At 44.5% G+C, this 16,365-nt stretch overlaps 1 protein-coding gene across 2 annotated transcripts in view; it reads right to left on the bottom strand.

Annotated features, from left to right (window-relative positions):
* Positions 1-15,541, bottom strand: part of SOBP (sine oculis binding protein homolog) — a 116,428-nt gene extending 100,887 nt beyond the window's left edge. For both annotated transcript variants that reach the window (XM_065632895.1, XM_065632896.1), the window contains exons 1-3: positions 15,186-15,541; positions 6,061-6,199; positions 4,088-4,273 (exon numbers count right to left, since the gene is read on the bottom strand). In XM_065632895.1, the coding sequence (XP_065488967.1) occupies positions 4,088-4,273; positions 6,061-6,199; positions 15,186-15,281 (421 nt within the window). In that variant the 5' untranslated portion in view covers positions 15,282-15,541. The remainder of the gene's footprint in view (positions 1-4,087; positions 4,274-6,060; positions 6,200-15,185) is intronic.
* Positions 15,542-16,365: the final 824 nt, after the last annotated feature.

Below are 16,365 nucleotides of genomic sequence, written 5' to 3'. Positions count from 1 at the left end.
GTTTGCGCACTGACTGCTACAGCCATATACCCTGCACAACTGGGGTGAGATTTTTATTTCTAGATCATGCTTGGATATTGCATTCCTGTTCCTTGCTATTTCTGTGTAATTTTTTAATTGAAAAAATACTTTCTTTACATTGCTGTCTAGAAAATAAGAATCTTCTAACACCAAGCATAACTAATGTTAGTGTCAGTTTGTTGCAATGGGTTGTACTCGAGACTAACCCCAAAGATCCCTCAGATGCTGCTGTCAGCGCCAAGCGTAGCTACCAGCCTGCTGGACAGGAAGGATGGCTATCAGCCACAAGGAGACTATAACAGCAGCTTTGGAGACTGCGCTGACTTTTTGACAGGCAAAGCCTGCTTTTGGTTTGGGCACTGCCTGAGCGTGGTCTGTCTGCATGGTGGTGCAGGTCAGCGGAGCGCTCTCGCAAACAGTATCCACATCTGAGTAAGTGGTATCCTTCTCGTGGAGGCTTCCCATGACCAGATTTAGTATCCTTCACTGATGTGCCGTAACCTGAGTCTGCAGGCAGTGCACCACATCGGGCCCATGTGTTTGAGTCAGCCATTTTCAGGTGCAATTTTGGGTACAGCAAGGAGAGAATGCCTTTATCAGAGCTGTTTATATTTGGCCAGGTAGCAGCCTAATGTTTTCCAGGATTGTGTAAGCAAATTTTTACCTAACAGTTTTCTCTGACTAAAACAGAGAGCTGAACAGCGTGGAGGTAACATTTTAGTCAGACTGCTCAAAATTATGTGGTTTTCCAAACAAAATAAAATTAAAATTAAAAAGCACCACCACCACTTTGCCGTAAAATAAGCATGAGTGGAAAAGGTAATTTTGTTAACTGTTCGAGGTTTTAGCCTGTTCATCCCAAGTATGAATGCAGATAGGACACTGCACAAAGTTTTCCAGCATGCCAAATGAAGACTTAATCTGCTGAAATCTTCAGTGACTGCTTCCCAGACATAGCTCAAGATCAGTACTTTCTCTTCCTTCTTCTTAAGCTGGTAGCCCTTTCTGACATGAAGAATCATACCTGCCTCCCTGGAAATCCTGCTTCGCTTGGCTTCCTGACTCTGTTTTCCCCCAGAGCTTTTTCTGCCTCTGCAGCTGCTACATGAGTGCATCTCACGGAGTCTCCTTCCTGTTTCTCCCTTCAGGCTTCTGTGAGCATCCCCCATGCTCTGCTCTTTCTCTTCTCCCTCTTATCTCTATAGAAACTTATCCGCAAAAATTATTCAACTAATAATTCATTGTGACTCTTTCTTGTATCTGCTTATCCTCTCCAGATCATTGCTCTCCTGTCCAAATGAATACCTCAGCCTGTCTCTCTGACACTTCTTTACTGGTGCTGACCCTTCAGTTCAAGATCAATACGGCAAGAATTAAAGCCTTACTAATTTCTCCCCGAGTGCTCACTCCATATTATTTGCTCAATAACAGTGGACCACACCATCTTCTTGCCTGTCCTTCAGGTTCATTTAGATATCATTTTTGTCTGTGGACACTCTCTTTTGAGCTATATTGAAATCTTGTAGATACTTGTCCTGTACAATATCTAAAAGCTTTCCCCATCCAGGCACAAAGCCTGGACCCATCCTGATTCTCAACATCTCACATCTCAGTCACTGCAGTGCATCACTACCTGGGTTTCTCTCTGGCCTGTGATGTAACCTGGTCCTATGTGTGTCCGTTCAAAATGTTCTGCAAAAACCCCTTTCTCTGCCCAGCATTTTAACCCTGAAGTTTTCTCTTGGACTCCTTCTGCCTCTCCCTTCTGTTCCTTTTGTTTGTTTTTTAACTCAACCAAATGAAAGCTGCTTCTGTTCTTGTCGCAGGTCAGTCATAGGCTGTCTCCCCTCCATGTTGAAAATGTTGACTTTGAGCTTTAGCAATTAATGATGCAAGTCTTTTTCATTTGCCTGCTCAACTCAAAGAAGCACCTTTGTGCTGTTTCCAAAGTCGTCCCTTGTGCTCGTGAGGGGCTCCCAGAAAACATCCCCAGAGTTACTCTTGTCTGGCTTTGTATCACTCTGAAGTTTTCTGCTTTGATGTAGTGCCCACAAATCGGTGTCAAAGTGCCGTGCCAAGACCACTGCCTCGCACGCTGGCTCTCCTGGCTCCTTTGTACTCCCTTTTCTACTTGTATTCACCAGTTGTTTCTTGCCAGGCTCTTTGGGGTGATCATGACTAGGGCACCTACGCCCTAAGATAAAACAAAACAATTAACACTGATGCTTATTGCAAATCCCACAAAGGTTGTGGTTCTCCTTCCCCTCCGGTCCTTCCAAACTTCACTATCTAAAACAAAGGTGAGATAAATATGCTCATCGGCTCAGAAGTCATGGTAATCTAGCGCTCATTACTGATCATGGGATAAAGTCAAAGGAGGCAGAGATTATACGTTCATATCCCTTATTCAAGTAAAACAATATTCATTATGAATTAAAAATCTAAAGTTGGAAAATACTTATAAGAAGTCTTCTCTGCACGTTACCCTTAGCGGGACATTTGAACGCAAGGTCACACATGGTAGGTGGACAGGCAAAGAACAGAAGGCAGTTGACTTGGCCAAGGCTCCCCTGTGTCCACCTAACTACCGTTGCAGTAATTTGTTTTTCTACTTCATAGTTCCATCTCCTCCTGCTTGTTTGATGTCATAAAAACCCAGCAACTGTGGCAGTTTGCACAATGCATGTTATAGCCTTGTGTTCGCATACCACAAATTCAGCATTCTGGATTCATTCGTGACTCAGTTTGGAGGAGAAAATAGCTTGGGATGGCACAAGCCCTTGATTAAAGCTGTAGGGCCAAATCAACAACAGCTGAGGATCCAGCCCATATGGCCCGAGATCTTTAGCTGTATAAAGGCTGCAGGAATGGGCCCAAATAGCTTTGGTAATTAGCAAATATCGTATAAAATAGATGAAAAGTCTTTGGCAGGGAATGCATATTGAGTAACATTTGAAAATTATTCATAGCATATTAGTATACTACTTTAGAGATAAAACTCAATGGCATAAAAATAATCTGGGAGGGGCGAGTGTAGTCTCTCACATGACTGTCAACAGGCAAACAATTTGTTGGACCGATCGGTATCTTACAGTTACCTTTAGTCAAGGTAATGAAGTGCTGAGGTGACCATCTAACACCTGGGACCTGATCCTACAAGCTGTTCTGCCTCTGCAGAAGCGTCCTCAGGCCCAGTGGGGACTCTTAGGGCCAAGGTGCCTCCCTATGTGTAGAGAGCTGCCCTTTTTGGGCAAGTCTTGCAGGTCATCCCGTGCTCCTCGGTGCTTCGGTCACCCAAGAGCACCAGAATGACACCCAGAGATGTCCACGGAAGCAGGACTGAGCCTGTGCCTACCTAAACTCACCAATTATCGCACCATGTACAGCAGTAAGCAATAACACAGCAATTCATTACCCTGGTGTAGCTGTAAAAGTTACTTTCACAGATTATGGTAAGCAGCATGCAGTGTGGAACAAATAATTTTTCATGCAAACTCTGAGGAATGATATGTTATAAAATCACTCCTGATAAAAATCTAATGAAAATGTAAAACATCTCAGTGCAGTCTCCTGGGTAGAGTCAAGATCATATTAAACCCCCGAGAGACAACGGTCAGGGATTTCGGTGAGAATCAAGAGACAGTTTTCCCAGGATGAGCTTGTTAACCTGATATAAAGACATTATATTGATTTGATGGCTTTGTCTCTTTCACTGTCTCCTTCGTGGAGCCTATTTTTAATTTAATCATCTTCCATTAATTTATTTAAAGGTTTTATTCATCAGAACAATATCTTTTTTTTTTTCCTAAAAGCAGATGTTGTTAAAGTGCTGAGAGTATAATCCAGCATGTAGAGTGTCACAAGCAGCACAAGTCTGTTGTCATTGCATTTGCAGAAGTTTTTCGAGAATACTAACAAGTCAAGTCACTCTCCCACTCCCTTTTAAAGTTCCCTCAACCGGTTTTTAAACACTTTGAAATCAGCCCTCTCACTAAGATGTTGTCATTTAGCAATCTCAGGACATGTCAATGACAGTAAACATTTTAAAATGTTTGTTAGGATTTACCTGCTGGTGGCTTTATGAAAGGTGGTGGAATTAATGGGACAATAATAGGTACATTCCCGTGATCCTTCGACCCTGCTGGTGAGTCTGAAAGTCCATTTCCTGTGGCAAGCCCTGGGTAGCCTGGGTTTATATTGTATGGTGAAATAACACTGTCCTCAGGTAATTTTGGTTTTGGCAAAGAATTTTCTGCAAAACACAAAGAATACATTGTACAGTATGACAAATATATTTCTTACTGCACCTACATACTTTCACCAATCTGTTCATTAAATTACTTACCCTAATACAAGAAGAGTGCACAAAAAAAACCCAGATATTTTCCCTTTTGAACCATAGATACATTCCAATATTCCTCAGAAATACTCCATTTTTAAAAATCAAACTCAGACTTTTTTTTTTTGTTTTCAAAAGGTGGGATTATTTTGTCATGCATATCCTTAGTACGCCTGATTTCATCAATGACACCCAATTCCTGTCCTTTACTTCTACTGTTTGCATGGTGATCACACTTGGTGTACTGTGACCTCACCAATGCAAGAAACATATACTGAAAAATAAAAGAATTCCTAATTATCTATCAATAATATGAGTACTAGTAATGGAAAGGATTTAAATAAAGGAATAAAATATTGAAATCAGAGCAAAGTGTGCACAAAATGATGACAGTTGTTATTCTAATTCTTTAATCCCAAATCACTTCAGGATTCTTATTTGCAGGAATTTCTCTAATGCTGTGCTAGCTATGGGGCAGGACTTAATTCTCTCATCTCTCAGAAAAAGAAACACACTTTTTTCTCCTCCCATAAACTGCATACATCAAAAATTTCTACCTGTCACAGGTATTCAACATCTTTGTTTGGTACATAGAACATATGATTTGTATCATGTGCCTATAAAAAACATATGTCACAAATTTCATCAGGCATTGACTGCAGCCATAAATCATACAATAAAAGATCTATTTATTAAAACATAAGTAAATGAATTGCATTACTGCACAGGAACAAGTTTCTGCAAAGGTGGCTTAATGACATTGCATTTTCAATGAAAAATAAATATTGATCACCAATGTCACTACAAAACTAACAAGCTGCAAGCATTCAATTTTAATGCGATTAGGTTGTTTCACCTTACCTCTAACTTTTCGACCTTTTTTCTAACCACCTCTCCTTCAGAACTGGTCTCCCTGGTATCAGTACTCGTTGCAACACTCGCTGAACATAGTACTGCTGTTGGCCATCAGAAAGAAAACCCAAACACTGCCGGCCACGACTGCTGTGAAAAGTGGCATAAAAGCTGCTGCAATTTCCTCTCTTCACCTCACCTTTAAGGAACTCTTGTTGGATAAGTCAAGATGCAGCAATTTCCTACTCCTCACTCTGATGACAAGCCAGATGGCAGCAACTGAGCGGCTGCACAAACAGACTGGATCCCTCATGTCCTGAATCACGAAGATCCAGCACTGTCCCAAACATAAATACTGTAGAATCGTCTTGTGGAAGACAGTATAGTACAAATGTGGATGATGAGGCTTTTGTGAACATCCACGCTCGTTCCTACACGCATAATGAATGTTCAGGCTCAAAATCTTTCAGCAGTTTAAATAGCCATAGGCCAGAAAGCCTTAGTTTTGAAAGCAAAAGGCTTCCATAAAGCCAGACTGCTAAGCAAGTGCTCCCTCTTTTTTCTAGTTGTGAGCAGCTAACTGGTACCAGAGCCACATGACTTTCAACTTTCTCACAAAAGGTATTATTTGTGAAGATATATTAGTAAGTGCCTACTAACAGCAATTTTGTTACGTGATTTTCCTCGGACCCTATTGGGTTCCTCGCACTAGGAGGCAATCTCTGATATTTTTATGTAAACCAACCACGAAGCAGGCAGCACAACACGCTTCCCAATCCACGCCAATTCAGACAGGTTGAGATATTAATCCTTCTTTGCATGAACACAGAAACACGAAGTCTCATTACCTTTGAGAACAGAAATGTGCTGGCGGCTTTCCCCGTCTGCCGAGTAGTTCCTGAATTCAATATCTTCTCCATCTTTCAGTTCAACCTTATCATAGCCATACCAGCCAAGGAGCTCATTCATAGTGTTTTCTGCAAAGTTCTGAAAGAGAAAAATTACCTACTTATTTATGTAATCAATAACCATTTGGAAGGAAGGGAGGACTGCATAAATCGAACCATATCTGTGCTACACGAGGAAGTGTCAGGTTTGGCCCACCTCCTCAAAGACTAATGTTCATTTCATAAGTCAAGTGCATAAAGTGTAATGCGTTTAAATCTCTGACTGGCACATATAATTATGACAGAGACCCATACGTCTGTAATTTAAAGAAAATGAAAAGGAGAGTTATTTATTACTTTTGCTCTGGCATTCAATGTCAGAAATATTTTAACGTATATTCGTCACACAAACTTGTCTGTGTTGACATGAAATATTTAAGACTGCAGCAAGAGAGTAACAGAAAACCTGGATTTTTTTTCAACCAGCAGTTAATCAATCTTACTGTGCTACAGTCTTTTCAGCTGGAGCAGGTCACTGACACAATTACAGTTCCTTGAGGTGCCCATGAACCAAATCAAATAAAATCACAGCAAAGACATTTTTCCTCAGAGTTATAAGCCCTTGCACAGTAAAGCCACTTAAAAACTCTTCACCAGGAAAGCATTTTACCATAATGTTTCATACAAACATCTCTTATATTTGTTTAAGAAAGCCTTTCTCAGTTTTGCCATATTTATTTTCAAACCAATTTCCAAGCAGCCGTGTGGTTACATTTTGTTTGTATGGAAATGCAAAATATGGAACATGACTGTCATAACTCTCAAATTGTATTAAAAACACATCCTCTAGGTCATGTGGCAAAAACATTTCTGTACAAAATGCTCGTTACTGGGCCAGGATATTTAGTGGAGTAAGTCAAGAAATCTGCAGCCAAGCAACAAAGTTTTCCAAAACTAAATAGTGTCATGGAGCTCTACAGCTTACAGATTTAGGAAACTACCAAAGGAAACCAGTTAATAAATTATTGCAACAGCAAAGATGAGTTTAAAGTAGTATGACAACAATAAAATGAAATGAAAAAGCCACACACAAAGCCCTTCTATTTGGTCTCTGCATTTTTTATTATCACTCTTTTAAAGCAAATTTCAAACTTCACTTTCCTGTAAGATCTTGACATCTAAAATAATGCTCCTGATAAGCACCATCTCCTGGGCCTCTGGCTACCAGTAAATGAATAAGGAGAATATGTCACCACTTCAAAATAAATGGTACCTGTTATTAATAAATTCACAGGTTGCTAGTTTCTTTGTCTAGTAACTGTTCTAGCTTAATTTTTGAGTGGGAGCAAGTCTAATGATAGAACACAGCAATTCTCCAGTCATATAAAGAAATAAATAAAATTAATCAGATGATAATTGTTTCCGAATCCAAAGCTACAGCAGGCACTCTGCCCCAGAACGCCACTGCGCTGCACTGCACCAGGCTCATTCATCACACCAGATTGCATAGGTGTTCCTGTCACTCAAGCAGTGCCATAAAGCAGCTATAAGCAATAAACACAAGCAATTTGTACTCTTCCAGGAGTATCATCTGGGCAATTGTGCTACAAACACACATTTCAGGAAAAGAAAAAACAAAACGAAAACCCACGGCAGACCCCTGGAGCATCAATTTCCTTTTGTTTTTTTCTGCCTTTCGTTTTCACTTGACCTTCTGCTGGAAGTCCCAATTCCATGGCTGCCCTGTGCAGCCCTGAACTGCTGGAAAACACTGCGTTGTTCCACCTCTACCTCCAGTGTCAGCATTACAACAGCCTGTTACGTCCGAGCTACGTCACTACCACAGTTTGCAACAACAAGTAAAACGCAGTGTAATGTGGCTAACACCTACACTCCTTTCTAAAATATATATTTCGACTCTTATTTGAATGATGCAGTGCTGTGTTTTAAATACTAGCTGATACAGGAAATTTTTCTAAAGTATTTTTGTTTGGTTTTTAGCTTTTTAGAAAACTTCTCCCTTGGTGCTGGAAGTCACAATGCGCCAACCCTGTCTCTAACCCATGGGAATCCAACAGTGAAATGACCTGGAGACAGGGAGTGAAACCTTGCCGCTGCAGCTTACCCAGAGTGGTCTGAAAGGGTCCATGGAGGCCCAAACACAAGCTCTGCCAGGTTCCCTTGCTTTGCTAAATTTCAACTATGGAGACGCAGCCCTAGAGACTAATCTAGCAAGGCAGAGACCAATTGACAAAGTCTTCCTTACTTAAACCCCATGAAGTCCAAATTGAGTAGCTCTAAATTTGCCTCCTGTGGATGCTTTGTGTTTTATTCGCACTGTTGACCAACTCAGGCAGTGAGTAATGTCTAATTATGTATCAAGGAATAATGTAAGCAAGGCTGTATGTGTGTTTATTTTTTCCTGAAAATTCATACATGTATCTGTCTCTTCAGAATCTAGTCAAAGTGACGGTTTGGTTTGTAATGGCACAAAGTTTAAGTACCTTTCAAGCCTCATTTTACCATCCATGATGAGTGATGCACAAAAATGAACAGTCATAACAACAAAAAAATACATGCGATTTTGAAATTAGTCCTAATAGAGATTTGACTCTAAAAAAGATAAAAATCATTGAGGTCTTTTCTATTAACTTCAATGAGAGTAGAATGAGGTTACATATTAGCAATAAGGAAATAAGCATCTTTCTAACACTGTGATTTCTCAACAAGGATGCTTGGATAATTAAAGAAACCAATTTAGCCATTCTCCATCAAGATTTATCTTAGCTATTACAATGATGGTGAACACTCTTAGTACTATTCTCTCAGTGGCTAACAGACAAGGCTTCATTACACAGCACTTTGCACAAACCTAGAGGATGACCCCATCCTCAACAAGCCGACACTCAAAGCTGAGAAACGTTTCCTTCCACGACATCAAGGAAAGGAAGCAAGCCAACTGATACACAACCTGTTCATGCAGAGCAGAACCTCACTGACAGATGTACAAGCTTCAAAGGCTTAGTGAAAGGAAGGGTGATGACTGTAACAATGGTGCTTGAGAAAAGCAAGAATGTGGGACCCAAGGTTGGTGCAGGAGAGCAGAAGCAGCAGTGATGAAACAGGCTAGAGAGGAACCAGTCGAACTGAGAGGCAATGGACCTGGCAAAGCCCAGGGAGAAGGAGATGTGGAGACAAGTGTGAATGACCAGATGGAGGGCATGCAAGGAGCCACAATTCCAAGCTTTTGCAGGAACAGGACAGCAGAGGCACCAAGCTATTCCATGCCTACTTTCAGCCATTCCGCAAAGGGATGTGGAGGGTCTGCAGGGCGGAGGCTGCCACCCCAGCCCCACAGCCCTGCCAGAGGACTGGGATGACGTGAAAGACCAGTGCACCAGGGAAAACCTTGCCCATCATCAGTAAAATCCCAAGTCAGCAATCACACTGCTGAGCTGCAGAGCAAGGGACTCCTGCGGGGGTCTGTGGATTTCACTACAAAATTACAGCACCGAAGCTAACTTCGCCTTCCTGGGGAAGCAACGCCCAGTCCCCTGTGGGGGAAACCGAGAGACCAAGCCCTGGTGCCACTCACAGCGTGGGCCAGCACCAGAGCTGCGAAGACAAACACAGAAATCCTGCCTCGCGTCCCTCTGTGCTCACACTACCACGCTTGGCCTCTCCTGCCTGCAGCCAGGCCCCCTGGGCTGCCAGGGAAGCACCATAATCTCTTTGGCTGCCAGCGCACCCCAGGCAGTCGGTTAATGTCCCCCCACAGCCAAATCTCCTACGCTCCCCTAGCTAGAGGTGCAGCTGTGCACCATGGCAGCTGCCTGACTGCCCGGGCATGCACTAGGGCTGCAGCACAACCAGCTCACCCCAGCCAAAAACACTGGCCCCCAAATCCTCCAGTGGCCCCAGTCACACAACACTGCCAAAGTCCTCCCTTCCTAATAGATGGCAACTCTTTTTTTGCCCCCTGCAAAGTCCCAAACCACTTATCACCACTGCAGGGCAATGTGCAATTTGCATGTTTTAACTGTATGATTTCTCTATTCTTGTACTACACAGAGATATCCTCTCTTATGGAAGAGCCAGGATAACTAACTAACTATTATGCTCGTTGGTATTTTGACTTGCATTTGCTTCCTAGTCACGGGAAAGGATGAAGAAGAGGCTGTTGACCCACCAGACTGTGGTTTCTCTCCTTTGTGAGACTGACTTATACATTAGGCAGTAAAGTATAATCACATTTATTCCCATTTTAGGATTCATTTCATCGTAACACTACACCTACAGCTTGTTTTTTCACATTGCAATGCATCATTTTCCCAAATCTTCATTAATTGATACATTCTGAAGCTCAGCCATGCTTCTCTTTCCATCTTAGACCTCTTGCCTTTCTTTCTCTATGAACCTTATTCACAGGGGGCAAGGCCTGGCTTCACCGAACGCGGCCTGGCAAACACGGAGACAGGAAACGCAGGGGAGAATGAGTCTGTCAGACTCATTTTCTTCTAGGTTTTACTGCTGAATGTTTATTTCAGATCTGGGAGGAAGCACAGTGGCTCCATTCCATTTCCTTGCCTGCATAAGCTACTCAGTGCAGAGCCCCACAAATTCACTTTTCACTTTCACTGCACCAAACCTGGATTTTTTTTTTACCGGCCCTCATTTTCTTTGCTTATTTATGTTGTTGCTACATTGAATTTTATGGGTAGACATTCATGCTATCAGAAAGCAAAATTTCTGGATGTTTTAATTCCCTTTGTCCTCACACATACATGTTTGGTTCTGTAATACCTGTTTTGTTTGGGGAAGCACTATTTCTGCAGTGCACAGGCAGGTGAGGTTCCCTGCGCAGACAACACAACTCCTTTTCCAGCCACCCCACAAAACTCCTTCCACACAGGCTCTGCCAAAAAAATAAAAAAAACCCACACCCCCCTCCCACCCCCCCGCACACACACACAAAAAAAAACCGCCAAGAAAACCCCACAACAACAAACAAACCTCCACGTCAGTCTCCTGAAATAGTACAATTGATAAAGTCTGTCTGCTTTTTCACTTTCCCAAAGACATTTTTTGCTTTTCAGGAGAGAAGGGAGGAGTTTCCTCGGAATCTCTGGAGCGCTCCGAGCGATCTGGCTCGCTCCAGGCGCAGCGCTGCTCCTCCTGCCTCACCGCTTTCCTCCTTCTGACAGTAGTACTTTGAAATGCCAAACGGGGAATACTAAAACACTAAACTGAAAGATCTTCTGATAAGTTTACTATTAAATTATAACAGATGGGGCTGTCTTAAACTGTAGGCATCAGGAACGAAGTCCAATTTTAGATACAAATTAGTTATAGAGAATATTTATAGATGGTAAAATCCTTGGGCACAGGGAACAGCCCTGTGAAATTACAGCGTAAATTAATTGCTCCCCTTCCAGCTGACAGAGGCAGGCGAATACCTTGCCTGGTTTGTTCAGGAGAGCTCCCAGTGCAACCCAGTGCTGGATGTAACTTCGTGTCACAACATCACGGAGCACCCAGCTGCTCCTCCTGAGCGGCACTGCTGCCTGGCAGCAGGATGGCAAATAGAAACAAGCTGAGGAGGGATGGATGGGGAAGCCGTCAAAGTGGCTTGACGAGTACTTTCATCAATTAAACTTATAAAAAATACACAGGTCTTAAAATAGTACTGGGTTCCCTGATTGCAATAGCTTTGGATCTACTAGGTGTTGTGTTATTTACCAGTGAGGAAGAAATGGCATTGAATGGAATTTCAGAATAATTATCTGTTCTTCTTCCAAAGCATGAGGTAAACAATGCTACCTCTGGAAGAAAAAGTGGAAAGTATCATCTGAAGGAGGAAAAGGGACAAAATTAAAAATTAACTAGAGAAAATAAAGAGAGGCTGTGAAGGTCACAGCAAAACAAAACAGTTCCTCCTGAACATATTTTTCATTGAAATGTAATATCAGAAAACTGTGCAGAGACATGTGCTCTCTGCACACAACATTGTATCAAATGAAAATTTGTTATAACCATCATGTGCGTTAGGTTAGCGATAACAAAAATGTAACTTAATATCTGGCATGAGGAAAGAACAAGCAACCTGAATATCCATCAGTCGTGTTAAAACCGAGCTGTGACACTACTGTTGGAAGACACCGAACCAAGCAGTTAGGTGTTGTGATCCTTCTCGAGGAAATATCTGACTGTACCAAAAAGCAAATCTTGAAAGAAGCCTCTGTGATGAGGTAATTTTATTGCTCATTCATAGTGCCTCTCATTCGCTGTACTTAAAACAGACACTTGTACCAATGGCCTTTTTATTATCCGAAGTGGGGAGGTGGGGGGGGGGGGGGCACGAAATCACATATACACCAGTCCTTTTTCTTTCTGCTAGCAAAGGGAGGCAATTTGATCCAACATGGGCTGAAACCCGAGTAGGTCACTGTACACCATGATAAAATTCCCTAATCCCTGAGCCAAATTTCCCTGAGGGGGCCCTCCTACTTCTCCTTCACTTTCCAAGCTGACTTTTCCATTCCCTCTCTCGTCTTTTCCTCCCCTTCATCTCTTTCATTTCCCCTACCTTAAAGCCTTGATATCTGATCTGCTGCTGATACTCGGGTTACAGTTTTTACAGCTTAGGCTGTCTATTGCTGTATACATTCCTTTCTTTCTGCTCTGCCGTGATTACTTACCAGAGCTTATTTTACACTGGTCCAGATGAAAGCAGTTCAGATGAAGAGAAACAGTCAGCCTGTTTGAACATTACAGATATGAACCTACACAAGGGCACATTGTGCTCCCTCTGTCATTCCCCAGCAAACATTTTGCACGGTGTAACCAATTTGTTACATTATTGTATTCCTCGGGTTTATGAAGAACAACTAGACATCTTAATTCATCAGTAAAGAAAAAAGAGTAATGATCGTCACAGGACTTTAACTTTCTCAACAAGTCAAAAATTCAAACCACTTTTTTTTTTTTCCTCCCCCCCCCCGCCCCTTTCCCCTTCTTGGGTGACAGCAGCCAACTGTCCTACTAAAAACGCAGTCTCCCAGCATAGCACATATAGCATAGTTTACACTGAAAGGTGGCCCATGTTTTGTGAAAGGTTCTGCCATCAGCTATCTCACTCTCGACCAGATATCACACGCATGGGTTCAAAATGCCATTTTTACCCGCCTTTAAGTCAGCCGAAATCTTGAGGTTTCTAACCTTGAGCAGCTACCTGCGGTTAAAAAAGAGAAAATCTCTACGTGAAGGTTAATGCCAGTGCTTAATACCAAAGCATTAGTTTAAAATTGTGTAATTTTTCTCCTTCGCACAATGTTGTTTTTGTTTCTTCCTCACCCTTTCAGACAAACATCTGTTATACTGTAGAAGAACAACTATCTCCCAAACCGCTGAGTGTGCCTGCAGCCAAAGTAAACAAAACAAACCCAGAGGATCCAGCACAGTCAGCCTTTATATCCAGCCAGGATAACATTTCACATGTTTTGATTAAAATTAGCTAATTTGTAATCCTAGAACCTATGAAACTTAAAAGCTGCAATCCATATAGATCACATTAGGCGATGTTTTAAGGGGCCAATGCCCTAAACTACAGACCTCTGCAGTCCTCAAAACTATGTGGGATTACAATGAGCAAGGTCTCTCACTCTCCGGTGCCTGCACGGAGCCCTCTCCTAAAATCGGATGTGTCACGTATCTCACAAAGAATGATACTGCACCTTGGGACTTGAAACTAGTACGGTTGGTTTCTGAAAAGATGAACCGACACATTATTTTGTTCGTTCCCCTAATACTACTCACGTCCACATTTCCAGTTGATATACATGCAGAACTGTGTACATGCTCATTACGCAGGCGGCAGGAGCAAGAACGCCTGCCTTAGGCAGGAAAGGGCACCTAATCGAAATTAGTGGTGTGCAAAAGAGGGGAGAGGGGAGGGGATTGCACATCCCCATTTAATTTTACATGTGGAGATCAATGCTCCAGAAAGCAAAGATATTTTCCCTAGGTATCACGCATATTTATATACTCGCCTATAGCATACATACTACACGAATGTGTGACATTTTCCAGGCAGTCCTCCACTTACAATCAGCCTTTTAATAAATGACATATTCAAATTAAATGTCAGCAGCTTTGTCTCATAACCAGACTACACCATTTTCCTGACTTTATCTGCACATTAAACAACAACAAGTTCTGCTGAAGTCTCTCAATAAGGTGTTCCCAACTTTGGGCAAATAGAGACGTAAAACAAACACGGAACAGACGCGGAAAACAGGCGCAAAAAAAAATAGGACTGGTCAAGCCTGGAGCAGAGACCTAATGATAAAAGAAGTCCCAAAATAACGTTTTTGTGCGATTGCAGCCACCCGAACATCTGGAGCAGCTGCTTCAAGCGCTACCTCCAGAGCCCAGCTGGATTGGCAGCGCTTCCTATCAGGCAGGCCAGCCCTCCGCACGACAAATACACTCCCATCCAAAGCAGCCCTGGGACAGCCGCCTTCCTTCCAGCGGCACCTCTGCGGCCGCGATGGGCTGCGGAGCCCGGCGCCTGGGGCGGAGGAGGCGGCGAGAGGGAGAAGGAGAGAAAAGGGGTCTCCGCGCCTAAGTGCGAGAATGATGCGCGGCTCAGACCGTAACATTTCACTTTGACAATTTAATTATACAGTTGCAGCTGGCTACTGAACAAGGGGAGAAACGCAGTGTTTAAAAGAGGTCCCTTTCTTTTCTAACTTTAGGGCTTCCGAGGTACCTGAGGGAATGGCTATAAAAGTAAAAAAAAAAAAAAAAAAAAAAAAAGGCTCATCACTGGCACCCAAGGAGCTTAAAAGCTCAAAGAGGGAGAGTTATGTTTAAAAAATAAATAAATCAAAGCTGGTCAATGAACAGGATTTGCAGCCTGTGAATTCGTCTCTGTTTTCAGCCCAGGAGGCGGAGTTGAGACACATTCAGTGCATCCTACAAAAAAAAAAAAAATGACAAGAGATCCTTTCTTATTTCATTTCCATGCAGGGAGGCGGAGGGGCGGGGGGGACACCCCCGCTCCCTTCCCCATCACAGGCACCTACCTTCATCTCCTCGTTGATCTCCCGCTTCACCGGGTGAGCCGGCTTCCTGCTCCTTTTATTTTCGGGAGGTCTCCCTTCTTTCTCCATTTCTGCCATTTTTTGCGCCTACTTGGTGGTGGAGATGAAATGGCTGCTGGTGCTCTGGGGGGGCCGGGAGGGGCGCGGGGTGGGGGGGAGCGGCGGCGGCGGCGGCTCTCAGTGGTGGCAGGCGGCGCCGCGGAGGGCCCGGGGGGAGCGCGGCGGCGGCGGCGGGCGGGCGGGGGGCGCGGGCGGGCAGGGGCGCGGGTGCCCCGGCGAGTCAGCCATCTTCTGCCTCGCCGCCGGCCTGCATGGGAGCGGCGCGGCGGGGCGGCGGGGCGGGCAGGGGCGAGAGGCAGCGCGGAGCGAGCCGGCCCCGCGCCTGCTGTGGCGCTGCTGGCGGGCTGCCGCGGAGGGGGCGGCGGAGGGAAGGGGGAGGCCGGCCTCGGCCCGCCGGCGGGCGGGGCTTGCCGGCACCGAATCGGCCGCCGCTGCCCGCCATGGGAGCCGGGGGAGGGAGGAGGGGCGCCGCGCCGAGCACCGGGCGGAGCGGAGCCTTGGGGGCGGTGCGCACCCGCCCCCGCTTGGCACGGGGGAGGGGGGCGCGTTTCCCCCCACGCACACGCGTGGGGCCGGCCCCCAGCGCCGGGCTGCCGCCGCCGTGCCCCACACTGCGCGGCCGGCGGGGTTCGCCGCCGCGCCCGTCCCGTCCCGTCCCGTCCCGTCCCGTCCCGTCCCCGCCGCAGCCAGCCGGGGCTCTCCGCCGCGCCGAGGTTTGGCCGCTCCTTGCTCCGCGCCCGGGAGGGGAGGATGAATGGTTCGGTGGGACGCGCTTCGGCGAGGAGGTGCTGGATTACAGTACACACTGCGGGGGAGACATCGATTATTCCTGGGTTGTGCTTTCCCGCTCCCTGGCAGTCCCTAATTACCCGACACAATACCGTACGGCACGGGGGTGTCCATTGTGCCGTTAGTCAAAATTGTAATTGTACGGGGCTTCTCGTTATGACTGCGGTACACCTGAAAATTATACATTAAAAAAAAAAAAAAAAAAAGGAAAAACCCGCAGTTGAAACATAAACTGCTTTCCGTGTGGGTATGAGTAGGCTCCCCTTAAAAATGTCTGTTTAGCCTGTCAAAGATACGTTCGTTTTGCGTGCAA

Source organism: Caloenas nicobarica, chromosome 3 (genome assembly GCF_036013445.1).
Source record: "Caloenas nicobarica isolate bCalNic1 chromosome 3, bCalNic1.hap1, whole genome shotgun sequence".
NCBI lineage: Eukaryota > Metazoa > Chordata > Aves > Columbiformes > Columbidae > Caloenas > Caloenas nicobarica.
This window is presented reverse-complemented; position numbering and strand designations above follow the sequence as displayed.